The sequence below is a fragment of the Struthio camelus genome, chromosome 4 (genome assembly GCF_040807025.1).
Source record: "Struthio camelus isolate bStrCam1 chromosome 4, bStrCam1.hap1, whole genome shotgun sequence".
NCBI lineage: Eukaryota > Metazoa > Chordata > Aves > Struthioniformes > Struthionidae > Struthio > Struthio camelus.
Window position 1 is genome coordinate 75,048,799 of NC_090945.1, and position 21,530 is coordinate 75,070,328.

Here is a 21,530-nt window from a genome sequence, read left to right on the forward strand (position 1 = left end):
AGAGAGATGGGTCGCCGTTGGCTCATTTTGGCAGTGTTGCGCGTTAAGGGCACTCAGCAGCTTGAACACTCGAACCTTACTGCGCGCTGCACCACCTGAGCAACTTTCTGTCGGGGTGGCACAGGAGCAACGGGAGGCAGACAAATTATTTTCTGCCATTTAGTGACTCTGTTTCTTAAAATCTCTCTGAAAAAGTGTTTGCGTCCGCCAAATTTCATTTGTTACCCAGGATGAGATATTCCCTCTTTCCGCAAATCCTGGTTATGTTCCTGCAATCCTAAGAATGAGCCTTACTAGCACCAGCACACCCGCAGAGAGTCAAGGATTAACTTAATAATCAGAGAATAAGAGTAATGAAAGCTTAAAAATCTACCTGTAGTGTTTTACAGTACCACGGCATATGCAGTGCAAATGCAAGAGCTTAATGTATACACACACACACGTATACATAGGTGCAGCATGACAGTCCTGCAGCTGTAACCCCCACACACCTAGCTCAGGGTCACTGCTGCGTGATTACAGCTACGCGTTTTCCTACCAGCTCATGGCATGGGCAGAGGTGACAGACAATTCCCTTTATTGCTCTATGCAGACACCCCCAAAAGACACCCGGTATGATATTACAGTTACACCTGCGCTGGGGCCAGCTTAGGACACTGCATAACAGAAAAATTAATTTCTCCTAAGTTTGAATGGATAACCTGAACAGACTTAGACCAGGAACACGTTCAAGATGTAGCTTTTTAAATCCTGATACAGTTCACGGTGACTCTGTAGTACTAGTCATGGTTGTCTTCCATTTTTCCATTATTTCTGTTGAGTCTGAATATCTGGGTTCAGCTGGAAACCTAAGAGCAGTAACCTGGAACATTATCTACTGGGTGCATAAAACGCTCATCTGCCCAGACCAAACAGACAGGTCCTTTGCCAGATGAAAAACTGTATTTGCAGATAAACTGATGAATCAGTGGAAAGTCAGGGCTACACCAACAGCGAGGTGTTACTCACAGGTAACGCAGGTTGAACTGTGTGACTGGAAGGGGGGCACGGATCTGTTGAGCAGCTGAACACAGTAGGCTTTAGTGTGACTAAAAGCACAATAATACAAAGTTAACTAAACCGTATGGTAGCTCGGAAGCAGAAATCCTTGCATCCCACCCTCCCACTCCTGCAAGGCAGAGAGTCTCTTCCAAAGCCACATAAAGGCAACCCGTTCTTCCTCCTCGCCCCCATCCACACAACACAAAGAGTGCAGCTCTGAACAATGCGGCTAGCCAAGCACACTCAGGTGAACAAGGCTCCCATTGACAGACATATCAGATATGAAACTTTTGAAAATGCCCAGAAATTAAATCAGTAGAATCCAGATTGCATGAACCCGCACTGAGCCGCCGGCTCTTTGTCCTGGGGCAACGTCTCGGGGACGTCTGCTGTGAGCAGCGGGGCAAGACAATTTCTGTCTGACCTTCCTGCAGGTTCTTTGTGCCACTGAAACGAGTAAAACAATTAGTCACATGTGTATCACACAGAGCCTGGCTCCATTGTGATTTCAGTGATATTCATATATTTTTCAACATCTCAGAGAACAACTCTTAAATCTGAGAGCTTGAGGAGATGCAAATGAAAAACCTCTTTGCTCACTTTACAAGATTTTAAAACAGTCTGAATGGCTGACCTATGGAAGTGTTTTTGCACTTTGCCTCTCCTTGCTGCTACCGCTTCCAGAAACACGACAATTTTGATGGCAGAGTTTCCAAATCCCTTTATCTACAGATCTACCCGAGGAGCAGTAACACTACATAACGCTTTTACGTTCGCTGCAATACTTCCTGACAAACATCAAACAGTGCTGCATGTAACCAAAGGCGACAAATACCTGCTCATTGTTCTAGGCACAGGAGCGCCACTGAGATCACTGAGCATTTAGACACACAAAGACAACTGTAGATGCTTTTTTTCCATAACTCATTTCAAATTCTTCTTAGACCATCTGGTAAGTATAGCCCTAGAAAGCCCAGGCTGCTCCCACTCAGTCTGTAATGCAACATTAGCTCCTTTTCCACCTCAGTTCCGAAGGGAAAAGGGAATTGTCCAAAAGGAGAAGGGAACTGAGCGGCTAGCTCTTCCTACAGAAACCACCAGGAGGCACAAGGGATGGATGGCTAAAGGGCACCAAGTGCCAATATAGGACAGCGCTGATGGATTGATCCATCTGGCCGCCAAGCCGTCCCCTTGCCCCCCTACACCACCCCTTCCCAGACAAACAGAGAAAAAGAATTTAATCACGCTGCCGTCTTCTTAGAAGAAAAACGTGGCTCCCTAACGCGTCGCACAAACAGCGACAGAGCACCTGTGAGGGCAGGAAACTACATTTATGGAAAATATCTCTGAGAACAGAACCGATTCCCGTTGTGACATTTTTTCCTATGGAACGAAACAAAGAACTGCACAAAGAACAATAAAATCCGTAGGCTCGGGAAGCCCTGGACTGCAGTACAAGGTTTAATTAGCCCTTTCTCGTTTTGAGGTTTATTTCATTATTGTATAGTCTGACCTCAGCTGAAAAGATCAATCACCGTGAAGGTATGGCAAATAAAACAGACACAAACCTATCAAGTGTTTGCTGCATCCAACCGATTACACAGGAACCAGAGGGGAGATTAGCTAACTACTTCTGCGTTCCTGACACCTGCCTCGTCTTGCCTTTCAGACGTGTATGTTCCTCTACGTTGTCTTCCTCGGCAGGTGAACCCCTTGGTTTCCTGAGGAGCAGGGACATCTTTCGACTCTGCAATTGGAGAATCTATTCAGTTTCTCCAGCTCGAGGACTCATAATTTATAAAGCAAAGTCTGCTTTGGGCTGCTTTTCTAGCTCTCTCTTTTGCCTGCCTATTATCTTCCTACTGGCTAAATCTTGGGCAAGTTTCCCACCGTCACCCTCCACCCCAAACACAGAACCGACAAAGTTAAAAAAAAAAAAAAATCTCAGTGGAAGAAATCAAAATACGTCGCTGCGAACTGAACAGCCTTCTACCAATCACACGCTGCTTTTCAGTTTTAACCTTTCTGTTCAACAGGAAATAAAAGGAGGGGGTCATCTGGTGAAGCCAACGGGACAGACCGGGAAGGATGGCTCTTCTCGCCTTTGCCCTTACTGAATCCCGGACCGTAACATGATGCAATCTCCGCGCTATGATGAAACGGGTTCAAACGGCAACGGCGGGGGACACACCACCTCCTCCCACCCTAAAAAACCAGGAAAACCACGCAACGCTCCGCTGTCCAAAGCGGCAGCCGCCTTGCCCCGCGGCCGGCCGGCCCCTTTCGGCCGCCGCCGGGCTCCCTCGCCGCCCCGCCGGGCGCGGCCTCGGCACAAGCAGCCCCGTCCTGAGCTCAGCCCAGCCCAGCCCTTCCCCTGCCTCTCCTCGCCGGCGGGCAGGGCGGGACACCGCGCCGCGGCCGCGGGTAGACCTCTCCTACCTTTCGGGCCGTCCCGCGGCGGCTGCCGGCACGAAGCGGGAGGCGGCGGCGGCGGCGCAGCGGAGCCGAGCGCAGCCCAGGGCAGCGCAGCACCGGGGCCGCGCCGCGCCGCGCCGCGCCGGGGGCGGGGACACCACGACGCCCCGCCCCGCCGGAGCCGAGGCGCGGCCAGGCCGAACAAAGGCGGCGGCGGCGGCGGCGGCAGCAGCGGCGGCCGCCGGGGGGCGCGGCGGAGCGCGGCGGGCGCTGCCGCTGCCGCTGCCGCTGCCCGCGGGGGCAGTATCCGCGGGCCCCCCGCCGGGGGGATTCACGCGTTGGTTCCAAACTACGTTCTTTCGCCCTGTTTCAGCTCAGTGCGCCCCGGCGGTGCGCCAAGAGCGCAAGGCGGGGCGGTTTACACTGATTAGGGTTTATATCGGTTAGACGTGCCCTCAGAGAGCTTAAGGCAGGCCTCCGTTCTTAACGAGCTTGCAGGCTGAACCAGTGCAAACTTGCATGTGGACAAGGTGGATAAACACGTTGCAGCTTTGCCAAGTTCACATACTTGTTTTCTTCTCTTTCCAGTAAAGAACTTGGAAAACTGAGCTCACAGGAGAATGCTACGAAAGGAAGGACATCAATTAGGACAACAATATTTCTGCATCTGCCCTTCAGCTGGGTGTTAGAATAGCTTTTACTCTGTTTTGACTATAATAGTTTGATACACAAATGTTCCCCTGTAAGCAGTATTTGTGGCACATACTAAATGCAAGTTCATCGGTTTGTACAAGCCTGTAGCTGGTGGCGTTGTGCATCTTACAGCATACAATTTCGTGTGTGCATTAAGAGTCTTTAATTTTGGTGAATAATGTTTGGTTTGGTCTGGCCAAGCTAAATACAGTCGTCTTTCCTGGTTTATCACCCTCATTCACTCGAATGGACCTTCACCCAAAGGTTCAACAAGGAGCAAACTGTTTATTCAGCATTTACACTGCATGGCCGGCTGGGGTATGCATGCACAGGATCTCAGCAGCCTAGAGCAGAAGTGCTGAATTCACAGCCCAACCTCGTATGGACAACTTATTTAGGCTAAAACTCACGTGCAGCCACTTTCTTTCTTGTCTGCCTTTGGGTATGGGCAGGGAAGGAGCTGCAGTCTGGATGAGCTCCCCTGACAGCAGCAGCCTACTGCTGCCTGCCTTTTTTCATGACATTTGTTGGGAGCTGGCAGGAATGGGAAGGTCGGAGTAGTTGGAAGTAGTGATTCTACTGGCAAAATTAAAGGTTTTACTGGGCCTTGAAAAATTAAACCACAGCTCCTCTTCTCCACAGTCCAACTGCTTTCAGCTATTGCCATCTTGGAGCTGCTTGATTAGGATCAGGATCTGTGAAACATGAGAGCTAGAGAGAACCACCCAAAACAGTTTGCTGGAGTCAGAGCAGCTCTCGGCTGCTCTGGCACGTAACTGTATAATCCGTGCAGGGTACCATTATTTGCATGGTTGCAACAAACACTTCTAGGACACATTGGCTTCACTGCCCATGGCTTGATAAGATTTAATGCACATATTGCATTAACTCTAGTAACATTTCAATGTATATCCTCTGCCTACCCTAAGACGTTGCGTAGCCTGTCTGGAAAATGATGGACCTTGTGGTCCAGGATGAGCCATGTGTAAGCAGGACGCCTGGTTCTATTACCATTGCTGAGTATTTCTTCCCAAGACATTTTCTGAAGATACATGTTATGTTAGGAAGCAAAGAAATTCGGCTATTTTAGGGTGGAAGCGACAATGAGATTTCATTATTAGTTTGTGTCTGAGGTCTTTAAAAACAGCACAACACAAAACAAACTTCTAAAGATAATTTTTGTAGCTCTTCCAGAATAGGGTTAGAGACTTACAAGCTCTGCTGCAATGCACATGAGAAATAATAATCCCAAGAAAGACAGGAAAACAAGCACTTTATGCCTTACGCCAGAAGAGAAAGTGAGATCACCAGGTGTTTGTCCTCAGGCTGGTGCAGAGATTGACTGGCCTTCTAGTCTTCTTCTAGTGATTAACTCCATGGGGACTAAAGAAGGGGACATTTATCATGGAGACAAACATCACAAAGCATGAGCAGTTCCTCTGGGACACAAACTCTGCCTGAAGCTGAAAGGCTCAAAAGAACTTTTTTTCTACTATTCACATTCTCAATTTCCACAAATACAACGTTTTAAAATGTATTACCAAAAAATGTTTCGTTACGTAAGGCATGTTTACTTTTTTTTTCTTTTTTCCTTTTTTTTTTTTTTTAATTCTGAATTGGACTATATGCATGCCATAAGCTACTTCAGCTGCAAAATAGACCCTGGTGATTCCGCTAATTTCTTTCCCATGAGTTTTAATGGCATGATTTAAATACAAAATCAATTTTATAGAATTAAAAGGACCAGCATATAACTCACCTGGAACAAAATATGACCAAAGAAAATTGACTGATTACTACGGAATTTCTTCCATGGAAACTGAAGTCACTTCATTAACAGGACATTTGTGGTTCTTCGTAACTGTACGTCACACATTGCACCCAATAAACTTCTTAAACTAATCATCTTCTAACACAAAGCAGGAGATGGTAAATTTGTATAAATCCCCATATTTGAAACATATATCCTCCATGTTTGGAAAAGTGTCTTCTAGCTTTAAGTTACAAAATCCTGAAACAAATATCCACCTGATATCCCAAATATTGTTTTTGTTCTCAATAATTCACAATAAATTTCCAGTACAGTAAGGGTGACTTCACTGCTGTAGAAACAGTCTTCACAAGCCTCAGGCATGCCTTGAGCAAGCTTAGTCATAGAGATGCCCTTATCCTCCTGTAATCTTCTTAGCACTGGTTATTACTAAAAAGAAAATAATTAGTGCAAAAAAAAAAACATCAGACTACTCCCAGAAGCAAGGTATCTAAACATAGTTATTTACAGGATTGGGGCCTTAACCATCAGATAATCCCTAGTGTGTTGAAGGAAAAAAAATATAAAAATGATAGGCCCTCTTTATTATCTTTAGGATGTGATTAGGCGAACTATTGTGCATATTTTCAGACTTTTTTTCCCTTGGAAAATCAACGTTGGATGAAATCTGAGAAACACAGGCCTGAGAAAAGAATCTCCAACTGTTTGTTGAGATTTATGTCTTGTAAGAAACTCCAAGCAATTTGGATTTGGCTCACTTCAATAATGTAAAAAGGCAGGAAAACAGCACTTTAAGCATTTTAAAGTATGGGTCAGTTCTTAAAGATACATGCAATTCCATTTTAAATCTATCTTGGACTGAGTCCAGAGTCATGCAAGTTACTAGTTTAAGAGGCCCTAAAACCTCAGCAGTGTCCTAGTGAGAAAAAAAGTTTAAGAAAAGGTATTGGATGTTGTAACTGATGATTGGTGTCCTCTGAAATTCTGTTTAAAACTTTTCAGTAAGACCTTTCAGACTTTCAAGAAGCCTCAACAAGAATATCTTTTTCTTTTTTTTGTCACTATCTTAAAGTGAAATCATAGTTGTGAGAAAGCAGCTGCATGTTCTTGAAAGCCTGTCAACACAGGCAATCTGCTGCTTTTTTCTTTTTGTTGTTTCTTTTGAGCAGAAATAGAAAAACCTTGCAACTGGCACAGTTGGGCTTCATGTACAGGCCAGATACAGCCCCATTTAGAAGAGAGTCAGTTCATTCTCTACTTCTGGAGGCCCGAACTTTGCCTTCTTGTCTTCATTTCCCCTCCGGAGCAGCCTGCCCACCTCCTGGTCATACTGGCATGTCCTGCCTCTCGGGAACGGCTGGTCTCAGGGAAGACTGAAATGCAGGCGAAAATGCTGCGCAATCTGGGCTGTCAAAAGATGGAGTGAAATTACATTAATTCCCACTCTCTTCAATAAACCGTATAGCGTTGGCATGATTTCACTGAAGGTACATGCGCTGAAAGGGAAAAAGTAGAAAGCACGTTATGTTTTTTTAGGGACAAAATTCATTTCTGTTACCTTGAAACTGTGATTTCCTTTAAGAAAAATGTGTTTCTATCACTGTCTCAAACATTTACAAGCTAGGAGTAAGTGTCTCTTAACCACAGCAGAAAGCTCTTGATAAAGTGTTTTCTTCTCTTGTGCTGTGATCCAGTTATTGCAGACTCTGTGGTTATGTACTGCTAACATACTCTGCATCTTTCTGAATTTTTTTTAAAAAGTATTAAATTTCTTCAAGGAGTTTTTTTCTGGGTCCCACATACTCTCCAGGTTTGCTTTGCTGAGTATATTTAGACAAAGTTGATGCAGGTGAATTTTCTAATCTGTATTTGTGGATTGGACTTGCTCACTGAAAAAAAAATATAGCTCATGCTTAGCGGAGTTCATATGAATTTTGAATCTCTGATGGCCACAAAACAGTACTTTGATACTTTCGTTTTTCAAACAACAGCAACTAATAGCACATTTGCTCAGGCTTTCCCTCTCTGTGAAGAACAAGCATCAAAGTGTTTGAAAGCCGAGGAGTCTTTTTCAAGAAGTCAATCAAATATGCAGCCATTCTATAAAATCAGCTTTGCAAAAAAAAAAAAAAAACCCTTCTTGTCTGAATGAACACATTGCTTAAAGTTTTAGCTACTCAGCTGAACAACTAAGACATTATATTACTTTTTGTTCAAGTTATGAGGCCGAGCCAACGCAGCTCTGAACTCCTGGTCTCTTATCTGCAGAAGTCCTTACTGCAACTGAACGGAGCTGAGCTGTGCAGCATTGCTGGACAGATGTAACTATGGGTATATATTTGTCTGCCCTGCTTCTTTGTTAGTGATGCTGCACCAGAAAAAGTCTAGTTTGACTTTTTGCTCCAGCTCTGAGCTAACATAGTTCATACACACACACACACACACACACACACACACAATCCCCCTGTTGTGTTCCTAACATATCTCTTGTGCAGTCACTGAATACAAGAGACTCAGAAATACATTAAGCTCTGTTCAGAAAAGTCCAAAAAGTCTTACAATTACATAAAACTGTAATATGCATCAAGATATGACTGTACTCAACATAGAGGAGAGAGCTTTAAGAGATGTGAACTGTCAGCACCTCATAAACTCGTAATGATACATGATGTGTCCCATTGTATCTACTCCATCAAATGAGTTTGCAAGCTATTCGTGTACATATGCACAATTTCAGCACAGAGGACCAATACTTATGGCAATGATAACAGAAATATACTTTTTGATTGTATATATACTTTTAAATTTTTTTTCCAGGAATCTCACATAGTGCAAACTATATATGTGGCCCACAAGGATGTCTTATACAGGTAGACGTTCCTTTTATGGAAATGGCATTCACATTTCTGCAGAAATTGTGCACCATATAAACTTCAAGAATAGGAATTATGTGGCTTTTAAATACTGCTTGTGCATCTCCTTATTCTCTGCACTGGTACAACTTATCCTGTGTAATAAGACTATTTGCACCTATTTTCTCTCTGCAGGGATGTAAAAATCTTAAATTACCTTCGTCATTCCACTGTCACATTTCGAAGCAGGGTGAATGAAGGAATAGGTGCAAAAGGGTGATGGATACTTTACAGAATCTTAATGGGTAGCTGAAAATGGTTACTTGCCCATGGATAGTCTTCTGTTTGAGCTGGACATAACCATACCACCCCTCCTGCTGAGTTTAGCTTTACAGCAAGCTCTGTATAACCTGACCTTTGAGGTCCTGTTCAGAGAAAACCTCCACTGATTTCAGTGGGTTTAGCATTTAGCGTTTGACATTTTCAAAATGCTCTGCTAACATCCTTTTATTATTTGCATGTCAAACTCCTGGCATCATGGAAAAGTAGCTCTACCTTTGCACAGCACAAACTTTACAAAATGCTCTTAAAATCCTAGGCTCTTTATCTTTATTTTTATTTTTAGGTCGAATACACCAGGACAAGATTTCCTGTAATCTGCTTGACTCTATTTTCTTAGAAGTTTAGCAGGATTGAGCCAAAAAAGGGAATTTCAGCCCTTCCCTTCCTCTTTTTTCCTCGCATTGATCAACAACATATGAAATTCGATACCTTTATTTTTTTTAATTGTCGAGATCATGGAACGGCCAGTTCTTAAGCTTTTCATCTGTCTAAACAGCATCTGTGTAATTCTGTTGAATTTCTCAATTATTCAGATAAATCCACTGAGCTTTATAATCTGTGTTGTTTTATGACACCTGTACTACTTAGCAGTCTTTCCTACAAAAATTTATGCAAGCAACTACTTAAAGTTACTCCTTATTTATACCTTATTTACTCTTTATTTACTTCATTCTGAGTCAATCTGTCTCTTTTTTACCTTTATTTGTACTTTCTTGTTCCTTCAAGAAAATTTGTGCAATTTTGCATTTAATTATACTTTCCAAAGTAAGAAAGAAAGCCATACTATTTCTTTTTTTCTGCTCCAAAAACTTGTCCAGTTCTTCCAGTTAATGAATTATAAGGATTTTGAAAGAAAAAGATTTTATTAATGGATGGACACTTCTACTTAAGGCTTGCCTTTTGAACAGTGTTTGGAAGTCAAGGCCTGATAAACATGATGTAGGGTAAGTATCTTTATAAGGTTTGTTTTACAGGTAGTAGGCCTGTTCACTCCTTACTGAAATGAGAGGATGCTTTGCCATCATTTTTTAGTAAGCAGGATCACATTCAAAAAAACTTTCATAAAAACTTCTAATTTCAGACTGATACAATAAGTGTTGCCAAAATGATGTTATGTTAACGTAGAAATAATCATTTTAGTCCTCTTGAGAATGGCAGAAGGCTCAAAACATGCTAGTTTGCATACTGTGAGCATATTTCAGAGGTGAAAATGTAAAGAAAATGTGAAAACACATAATTTGATATTCACATTTGTCTAGAAGACTTTCAGAAAACATTTATAGAGCTTGGAAGAAGCTCTCTGCCTTGAAATTCAGCCCCTCATAATAACCCACGGCAGCACAGTCTTCCTGCCAATGATAACATGTAATACCAAAAAATATTATGATTTGAACAATTTGATGCTGTTTATGTCTTATGCAGTGCCTCTCATAAAGTCCTGCATGTATTGCCATCTATCCAAATCTAGCTAGGAGATGAAAAGCCTCCAGTACAAATTAGCTAAACCTGGGGTGCGTAGACTGTCTGTTTGAGTTCCCATATGCTTTATCTATTATTTTGTTTAAGACTGATTAGCAGAATTATCAAGTGACATCAAGATTATTTAAGTGGTTCCCAAAACTAAAGTATTCTGGGCCAGAGAACTGTAAGGAAATTCAGACCACCTCCTGAACGCAAGGTACCACAAACCTCAAAGAGGACCGAGAGGAGCTCACAGAAGAATGATTAATGGCTCAGAAAGATTTTCCTCTCAAAAAAAATTGAAAAGGCTGTGATTGTTAGCAGAGGGACGAGTAAGAGGATATAATAAATGAGTTCACAATAGCAAGTGGAGAAACAGACCAGGAACTTTTGAATCATACCATTAATGTATCAATGACTATGTTAAAAAGGAGTTGAATAAAAAAGGATGCTGTGTACAACATGGGATTATATTGCAAAACTCCATGCAACAGCAAATCATTGAGGACACAAATCTAACAATATTCAGAAAAGGATATCAAGGATATCCAGATTTCTTACAACACATGCTAAACTCTTCATAGCTGAGACAGTAAGCCTGTCACTTAAAGCCTGGAATACATTTATATGATACCTATGTGAACTGGCTGCTTTTGCCTGTTGCTGGTTTCCTGCAGATCATCCTGGAGCCGCTTATGCTGGCCAGTCTGGAAGAGTCTGTTCAATTATTTAAAAAATGGAAACTACCTACTTACAAATACCTATATGCATAATATTCAAGATGGCACACACTGCAGGGTAGGAAGAAAAGGTGCTAAATGATCAAAGTAAGAGCACTTAGAAATAATGGTTTACTTCTGTTAGCTTTAATCAGAAATGCGGCTGATACAAGGAGGAAATAATACCCAGCTGAAACAACCCAACAAACTAACTTCAATTTGGTGTGTGTGCTGATAACTTCATTACCAGTGAAGTAAACTATTGAGGCCTACCGTTTCAAAGGCATACATTCTTATTGGATGTCACCATTTCTAACATGGCTTTTCACACAACAGGAGAAGGGAGAAGGAAACCAAAACTCACAAACCTGAGCCGGCACCTCCATAAGCACGTGAGGACTTGGCCATGCACCAGAGGTGGCCTGGACCTGAAAAATAAATGCAAGCCTTCTCCAGTATAATTTTACATGTACAAGAAGGTTGCAGCCTATCATTACAATCTTAAAACCATTTTTTTCTCTTTCTCTCAAGATATCTGCAAAACTGCAGCCGTGCCTGTGAGTTATCCTGTAATCACACTGGTGAAGGGCCAATTTGGATCTTAGGAAGCTTAAAGGAATACGACCCTGTTGTTCATACACACGTCAAAGGGTCAGGAGGATAGGATGACACTCAGGAGCCCATCTCCTCTGCAGTTGGCAGCGTTTGCGATTTGATCTTGCTCATCTGCAAATGGCAGAACATCATTTTCCTGCAGATCTGTGAAAAGGCTAATAAAATTAATGGACTGGCTTGATCATGCTTGGAAAAGTTTAAATAGATGGTTCCTCATCAAAATGAGGCATACGAGACAAGGTTTCTCTCAGCCTGAACTGTATGGTTTTGGTTCATGTAAAACAATCCGCATCTCAAAGGATAATTAGATTCCAGGTAGCTTCTCAAAACTGTATTTTCTTGCTTCTGCAATTACAGCTTTCAGAGTTCTCCACTGACCACAAGGAAAAAAAATACCAGAAGTTCAGAGAGAAAATGTCCAGCCTTCTGAGACAGCTGCAATGGTAATTTTGCATGCCTGATTTCCTCCCTGGAATTGTTGGCCAGATATGCCTCAGCCTTAGTAAGTCAACCACAAAAATATCCACGTTTTCCTTTGTCTCAAAGACTATGATGATGAAATCGGTTGGCTTTTCATTGCTATGTTTGAGACATGCCTTCTTAAAAATACATGAGGTGAGAATTAAGTCATACCTTAGGGTTGTCCTGAACAGCTGAGCTATACAAATCAGATCCAAGTATGAAAATGAAATATCTGACAGAATTCCCTTGCTTCTTGAATACAGATCAAAATTGGTTCCTTGACAAATTACATTGATACGTATAAGCTGCATGGCCTTACTCATACTTACAAAGATGCTGAAAGACAGCATTTCCTTGAAAACACCACTATAGAACACTATCTAAATAACTGTGAAGACCATTATCTAAAAAATGGCTGATGTTTTGTTGAGACTCTGGGTTTGCAACTGCCAATGCTGGACCACACTACTCGATGGAAAATTCTGGCAGAGTTATGTAATTACTCTGAAATGCATTTTCCATTTCATAATGCTATTTAAGATTAGTGTATGGAACTCTAGAAATAAACCAGAACATTGATTACACACATGTAACTATTCACATTTAATGAGATGCTCTAGGTTACTGAAAGTATACTAAATGACTAAAATTACAATTTGCATTTTAAACTGGGGAAAATATAATAAATTTTAGAAATAGAACTGTTGTAGTCGCCGTTAGGCTACGTCTGGTTTACAGAGGTTAGGTGATGTGCAGAAGACTCAGCGGTGAAGTAAATTAAAACACTGCTCACTTTATGGCCTTTTGGCACTATCCGGCTAGTACCAAATCTAGCACACACTATCATATTGTCAATGAGAATTTAGTTATGCTGCAAAGGTCTGTACACCATGTGACAGGAGAAGCTTTAAATATAGAGTGATACATTGACATGTATCATCTGAAAATCAGAACAGCTTACTGAGTTATGCCACCTTTGCACAGAACAGACTTCTACAGACCATTTCAAGCCTTCAGGAAAACAAAATAAGCAGGATACGCAAGAGTACTCGTTTGCCTCAAGTCAGCAAAGGTTTTGTGTATAGAAGCCAAAATTCCATTTGGTTTGGCTGGTAGGAGGAACGTAAGCTGATAAGCTGACTGTTTTATAAAACATCTTTGCATGTTTGGCATTTAGTATGTGCTTGCTTGGTGAATAGTTCAATGAACACAAAAAATTACTGTGTTAAGGCCTTTCATTAGATCTGTGCAATTCAGAGCACCAGCCTGATGCCTTGAAAGTCATTTGGAAACACGGACTAGGAATTGACAGTGGTCCTGAGACTGGTATTTGACCCCTTGGGTGAGATCACGAACTTATTACTGTTACTTACTGTTACTTGTAGACAGGAAGCGTGGTCTTTATTTCATCTAAGAGTAGGTAGTTTCCAGTGTAGACACCTGCAGTCACGTAGGCTTTCTTTATATTCAGTGGACAGAAATACAACAGGTGAAATGTGTACAACTCATTTCGAAGATCAGGAGGCAGTGAAAGTGCTTTTTCCTCTTTGCTGACCATAAAGGGGAGCCCAGAATAAAGAATTAATTTGTAAACCAAATACAGATAGATGATGGGGTATCGTTCCTCGGTGCAGCTGTGCACTGTCATGAGAACTGATGTTCCTCAGCTAAAACATCTACATAGGGGATACGTAAAGCAAGAGCTGCATCTGCTTTAGCTCAGATAGGACAACGACCTTCAGCAGACACTTGAACTGTTCACATCCTAACTAACTGGCTCAAAACAGCATACATGGATAAAATAGAGCTCACATGCTCTAACTGTCCTCACTTGTCATCCGCCATACAATTGTCGAATACGATACAGGAACGTAGAACTGTTAATCACCCACATTGCTTATTAATGCACAGTTTCCTTGCAGCATAGGCTGAATCCTACATCGGTACAATGGCTGCTCTGGTTAAGCAATTTTCAAGCTATTTATGAAGATCCATGCTGAACCTGATCTGCACGTGTATATGGATTTCTTCACTTCACCTGCAATTTATTTCTCATTGAGAAAATGCCTGTAACCAATTTTTTGTTCCAAGAAGGTGCAGGTGAGAATAGTGGTCTTCATCAATGATGTCAGACAAACATCAACAAGATATTCATCATCATTCTCCAACCACTTGCTCCCCTGGATTTGGATTTTCATGGTATCAGTGGACCTTGCTGATCATATTTTGGACTGGCCAATTTCAGTGTGCGGCTGATTTTCACATAAAGGCAAAACATAATCTATATTGAGGCCGAAGAGCATTAGAGATGCTGTCTGCTGGTGATCAGGAACTCTCGTTCAAGATTGGCTAATGGTGGTGTACACTGAACATCACCACTGAAGCAGCTTTCAGTTGGTGAGGTGTGCATTTGCTAGATGTACTGTTTAAATCATAACCAGCTTTGCAATACTCAACATTCAGATGTACATTAAACAATAAAAAGGATCCTTTCTCCTCACTGGGCAAATCTAATGCAGATTACGTATTAATATCATAGGAAGAACCTATCCAGAGCAGCAGTACATTCTAAAAATTATACACATATTAGCACAGTCACTGAGTTATGTTTTTGTTTTAATGAATTTTTTAAACATTTGTATCATCAGACAAAACATTTAGGTCATGAGAAAATATTTATTTCCAACAGCACAGGTTTTGAAAGTGAGCTGGAAGAAGGCATGTTCAATGCTATGACATCTCCCATGCTGGGTCAGTTGAACCAGTGTGTAGTAGTGCATATATTAACCAGTTACTTTAACAAAATGCAAAAAGACATCGTGAAGTAGGAAGTGAGTACAAACATTCAAGGCAGTAAAAATGCAGAATACTGACACATGGCTGAAAAATGTACTTTTTTTGTAATGCTCTTTTAGTATCGCACAAAACTAGCAACTTACTTTACAACATTCTTTGTCAGCAACAATACTTCCGACCATATGAAATTATCAAATTTAATACAGTCTTTCAGCTGGAAGAGATATTAAGGTCTAACGCTCATATCAAATGCTTAGATTTTGTTAGCTTTGCTTGTTGTTTAACATAAAGTTTCAAGGTACTGCACTGGTATCACATAGTTTTTTTTAAGATCGATTTGTACAGAAACATGCAAATATTAATGCATGAGCAATTTATAATAGTTATATATTGGTTTATAATTTGATATATTATTGATAGAGCACATCAAGCTTTTTTGTTACATTTTATGCTGAACTGTTCCATTTTCACACCTACCAATTGCCTTCATAATTCTCATGGCTTAGCATGTAAAGCCAGAAAGTGGAGAAAGTAAGAATGCCGTTATTTAGAACATGCATTAATGAAACTAATTATTTTATAGATAGATCTATCTATCTATCTATAATTAAGATTACATGGCATTTTTATCAGCATGAAATGTAAAAAAAAAATTCTCCAAACATCCCAAAATAGTAGGAAAACACAGTTTACTGGCACCATACACTCTTAAACCAGTTTTCAATAAGGCTTCGATTTTCCTGATGAATGGGACTAAATTTTTAAGTAGGTTTCTATACATTTTAATTATTATAAGTGTTTTATGTCATAATATATTTTTAATAAAATAAAAACTCTTATGTTGTAATTAAAGATAGCTAGTTACCATTTAGACAAACATGACCTTGTAGAGAGCAGCTTGTGTCTAAAGTATATGAACTAGATTTAAGGTGCTTCCATTGTTTTGCTTTCATTCTTAAAAAGTACTACACATAAAACAGTTGCAGTAATTGCTTGCTGACATGCTTTTCTTTGGCTTTTTCCACATTTTTAATAGCATGTGAGCCCCCTTTGGAGAATTTTATATTCATTACTTGCTTGATTTTGTAAAAATTGCATCTCTGTTGTAAAACTGAATGAAACAAAATGTTAGATGAATTTCCTCTGTCACAGCTACACCTTTTGCTCTTCCTTTCGAAACTTCCTGTTTTATCAAGCAATAACTGCAAGCAACAATACATTTAAAGCTAGATTTCTGTATGTTGTAAACTGGGTAGGACCAGGAGTGACTGACAAAACCAGCTGGTCATGCAAGATTAGCAAATTCTCCGTATTCCAATGCGTTGCCATCTAATCTGTCCTTTGTTTCCCCCGACACATAATAACACAATGAAGCTGGACAATGGTTCAACAGCAAGTGCATGTGATAGTTCTGGCAAGACTATTTTTTGTTTTGATTAAGCACATATTTTATCTGGGAGGGGCTAGAAAAGCAGGGCCTTTTTCTTCAGGTCATTCCGCTTCCAAAGTGCCAGACGATCAAATTCCTCAATGCTCATTTTGAAGACTTCCTGGAACTCTTCAGGGGACAAATGCCTCTTGAAAATGAAAATACAAAGGTATCATTAAGCTCTTCCACGCATAGGAATATTTCTCTCCTTTCTAAGTCTTAAAAGACAGTACAAAATAATGCATTAGGATTTGCATTTAATTTCCCATATTGGCTCTAGAAAAGCCAATCCACAAAATCAAATGAACTCAGAGCAGCTGGAAAAGGAAATTATTGATAGCAGTCGCTCACTTCTGAAAAAAGAAATCTGGTAATAATGTTCCAGCTGAGCAGAAGCTATAGTCTTTGGGAAAGGGATGCATTTATATGTGGGGCGTGAAGGCAGAGCACACTGAGACAAATTTAAGCTATGCCAGGACTTTAAAGAGACTGATAACAATGTAATTTCAGAGTTGGATTTGTTTTGCCTTGATCTTTAATGAGAATGGTAGACACCACACTGATTCACTAATAGCGGCCTTGTAACAACGGAGAGGGCACGCTGCTAAAGTCTTAAATCCAAAAGGTGCTTATCCATGGGGACAGGCTCATAGCAGAAATCCAAGCTGGAGAAAGCTTTTCTTGAAATGATGAGAATGCTGCTTCTATTTGATGTTTTCATATGATTCAATATAAAAAAATTTAGATATAGAGAAAAAGGCGAGAATACCGATATAAAGAACCGGAAGAAGGGAAGATAAGGAAGGTATATAATCTTTGCCTTGCAATTACTCAGATACTCACAAAAATGGCTGCCCAAAATAAATGTGTGACTTATAAACAAACATCATATACAATTCTGATAATTGTGGGCTCTTTTCCAGACATTTTAGAAGCATCAGTTACAGTTCTGTGTGTGTTACGCAAGCACCGTGTAAAAGGGACGGATTCAGTAAAATCAGAATTACAGACTGCAGGTTTTAAACATGGCCTCTCCTTTTCCACAAAGACCGCTGCTGCAATTACTGGCAGCTCAGGGGCTGAGCACCTTCACAGGTCGGTCGGTCGAGCTGCAACATGCAAGTGTGATCAAAATCAGAGCCCGTTTCTGTGGAAATGCTGTCTTAAATACCTCTTCAGCCTCAGACAGCTAGACGAGAGCCTAATCTAATAAATTCCAGTTGTCAGCATTATCAAACAGATTACAGTGCTTGGTGCAGCATGTGGCAGAAATATCTAAGATAAAACAGAAGTGGCTTTACACCGTGAAGATATATGGTCAAACCCACACACCAGAAAGTTAGGCCAAACCTGCAGTCTAACCCTCTCCACCCCAACGGGGCATTTGACGTGCAGTCCTGCAGGCGCAGTTCTCCTCCCCAGCTCGCCTGGGCAGCCCCAGCCTGAGCACCTCGGCCCCCGCCAAAGCAAACTTTGCATTCAGAAATGAGGTCCCCACTCGCTGCTAAGCAGAGGGCATGCCTGGATGCGCCTCACACAGCAGAACAGGACACAGCACAAGTGACACATCGGCCTCCTTTCCGAGGAGGGGTTGTCGGCGCCTTCCTTTAGTTTAACTGCGCTGTGGTTGCAGGGCTTCTCAAGAGGTGAGAAACCCAAGTTCAGTGCCCTCATGGCTCAGAAATGCACCTAATCTACATCTCTCACTGTCCAGAAGCATGCCAACAAGCTAGCCAGGAGGGGGATTTAAAGGCGATATCATTCTCACAAATGTGAATAATGCAAGTGCTGAACACCAGATGCGCGTGCTGGGTGGAGAGAGGAACACAGCGCTTCTGGGCCACAGAGACAAGGCCTGATGTGCAGCCTGCTGATACATCCGCCGGCCAAGGGAAGGGGAAATCACTGGGTCCTTTAGCTTGTGTTTGCACTGGTCGTTAAAATGGGCCGAGGTTGTCCATCCCTTGAATCAAGCCTCGGCATCGTCTGGAAGAGCACTTGCTGCCATGGCCCAAAACTGTGTCAGGAGCAGGCTATTGCATCATAATAATCCCACGATGGCTTAATTGACTAGGACTGACCTATCTTTATTGGCCCTGCCTTACAAAGCTCTTTTCTGACAAATCTGAAAGCAAAATTTTACTTTCTATTTATTAACAATGAGTTTCTCTTTGCAATGTAAATTACATATGGAAAATTAATAAAACCCTCTATGAGAAATCACTACATTTAATTACCTAGAATGGTCATTATTAGCCCTTGTGGCTTCTTAAAAAAGGACGGCCTTTTTCCCCCCCTTGATTCCACATATTCAGAGCAACAGTGACTAAGAGTTTGGAACTCAGCCTTCATTTTCTATTTGACCAATGATAGCAACCCAACATAAGCACTATGCCTAACACGGAACAAATACACCATGCATATTTGGCAAAGGAGTTCCTGTTTCGGATGGAAATGAGCAACATCTGACAATGTATTTTAGAAATAATCTTCCACTGATAGAATTTAATTCTACTGGGTTTGGAAAGAAAAACTCTCTGCACTGATACTTGTTTTCCATCTTTTTCTGGTAATCCAGCGAACAAATTTTAGTAAGCTTAACTTCAGCAATTTATCAAAGCAAGAAACGTGTCTGCAAGCCACAGGATTGAGAAAGAAGCCCAAATATGCAAAGTGTACCATATTTTGTTTTACCTTGCTTTTTAGGTTGCAGATAAGGCTTGAGATGTTGCCTCGCTCATGAGAAGGCAGTGACAAATTCTGTAGTTTACATTCAAAGAGAAAATCAGAAAGCCTATACCCCACAGGTAAATCCACTTTGCCAATCAATCAAAACTACAGGAAATGTAGAACTTTAAAAGGAACGTTTTCACCAGTTTTTCTTGATGTATACTACAAAACATTTTTCTATAAATTGCTGTGGCCACATCAGATCCATTATTTTTATTTCACGTCAAGGGAGAGATTCTCAGCAAGCAACAGGCCAGGCCCTCAGGCCTTTTCTGCAGGGTGCTGAATGTTTCTACATCTCACCTCCCAAAGAAGCTTGCCACCAATCTCAGCACAAACTCCGTTAACTCCCCCTCTCCCCTCCAAGGCAGTCCTTTGCCATTGATCATTTTCCTCTGCCCTCAGGCTTAACGAGCTTTCAGTCCCCATCTACCCAAGCCAATATGAATTAGACATGCTGTCTACTCCTCTGCTAATATCCAGATATGATATCACCTTCATTCTTTGCATGCATTCATTTTCTAATTATGATATCACCTTCATTCTTTGCATGCATTCATTTTCTAATTTCACTAAAGTTACGTGTTATATCAGCATCTACTTCTCTCCCCCCCCCCCCCCCCCCCCCAGGTCGTTCTCAGTTGGGGCAGCCTGGTCCAAAAGCAGTTCAGAGCTGCATTTCCACTCCAGGGTTGCTAGGAAGTAGCAGAGTTGAGATAGGGAAAGGATGAGCCCACTTATGTCCACCTCCCATTTTAGGCAGTTTCGCTGCTTTTTAATTCTCCCCCACATGCTGCCCCTAGGCAGTCTCAAGCACTGAGCCACCAGACTTTCTTACTCCATCAGTGCAGTCCCCATACTCAGCGTGAATTCTAGAAGAAAGAAACACCTCTCCTCTTTGGTTTGAACCCTCTCTGAGGACACCAGCCTGCACCCAGCATAGCATAATTCCCACTATAACCCCCTGCGTCTCTGAAACTTTCACCATTTCTTCAAGGAGCATGGGCTCCTAGCTTTGGGACTGACCCTAGAAGTAGCAACAATTACAATTCCGTCTGCACATTTTGGAATAAACTTTGATCCCAGAAAGATGTCATCAAACTGGCATAACTTCAGATAGAAGTTACAAAAGTAATCATGGGCTGCACAGTTTGATTTATGAAGAAAGACTAAAAGGGCCCAAGTATGTACGACCGTGGCCAAACGATGACTAAGGGAAAATATGGTAAATGTCTACAAATATTTGAAGGGTCTAAACACCATGGGAATAGGCCAGTGTGGGAAGTTTATGTTCATACTTTTCTTTGTATGTGTGATGTTAACTTTTGCCTGTACCATTGCTGGACTTTCTTAAACCTTATAGCTTTACGACCTAGAGGTCTTCCCAAATGAAAGCAGAGAAAATAGATTACTAAGAAATCTAAGACTGATTAATCTTTCTTTTACGCTATTTCAATATTAATCCGTCTTAGCCGAAATGTTCTGATGCAGAAATGTTACTTGATCTCATGAGTCAAACAAAGGAAGGGAAATTGAAAATCATGTGTATGGAACAGGGTACAATATTGATCCTGAGGTATGACAGAAGATGTGTGCATAAAGCCTTACTTTACAAGGCCAAGAATGTTTTATTTTTATTTTTATTTTATTTAGGATTAGATCAGTGGAATGCCACTTAAAATACCCAACTATGCTAATACTGTATCATTGTGCCATTAAATGAATGGCCTGACTTATTAGCAACAGCAACATTCATTCCTTATTTTATTAGTGTTGGCCTTATTTACATAGGAAGTCTGGGTGTTTTACAATGTGCTAGTAAGCAATTCTTAACTCCCTTTGTGACAATTTGGCCATATTCAGACAGCTTAAATTCCATCTGTTTCTCTGCTCTGCATCAATGGCAAAGCTAGGCACATTAGTCGCTGAGGAGAGGTTCAGAGGACCAAAATAAGGTGGCTGAAAAGGGAGGAATAAATCTGCTAGAAGCAACTACAAAAGAAACACCAGGTACAGAGGCACTGATATATAGAAAGCTTTCTGAGTTAGGTATGTGTTGGCCGGCGAACTGAATGCTGCTGCCGTAATTCCTCCCCAAAATGTTACCTAAAATATGGTTTAGTGGCATAAGCATAAGAAGGGTCACCACACCATGCTGTGATAATGTAGTTAGCTTTCCTAAAACATACACCTACACAGAATGG

The 21,530-nt window shown here is 41.3% G+C and overlaps 2 protein-coding genes across 14 annotated transcripts in view; both read right to left on the reverse strand.

The window, feature by feature from the left end:
* The window catches only part of AFAP1 (actin filament associated protein 1), a 121,263-nt gene extending 117,639 nt beyond the window's left edge, over positions 1–3,624 (reverse strand). For 2 of the 5 annotated variants that reach the window (XM_068943430.1, XM_068943429.1), the window contains exon 1: positions 3,481–3,624. The gene's annotated coding sequence lies outside the window, so the exon portion shown is untranslated. Of the gene's footprint in view, positions 1–2,609; positions 2,789–3,480 lie in introns of all 5 variants that reach the window. The other 3 variants (XM_068943431.1, XM_068943428.1, XM_068943432.1) reach the window with 3 other exon arrangements.
* Positions 3,625–14,970: 11,346 nt separating this feature from the next.
* The window catches only part of ABLIM2 (actin binding LIM protein family member 2), a 145,812-nt gene continuing 139,252 nt past the window's right edge, over positions 14,971–21,530 (reverse strand). For all 9 annotated transcript variants that reach the window (XM_068943442.1, XM_068943440.1, XM_068943438.1 and 6 more), the window contains one exon: positions 14,971–16,744. In XM_068943442.1, coding sequence (XP_068799543.1) covers positions 16,631–16,744 — 114 coding nt within the window. In that variant the 3' untranslated portion in view covers positions 14,971–16,630. The remainder of the gene's footprint in view (positions 16,745–21,530) is intronic.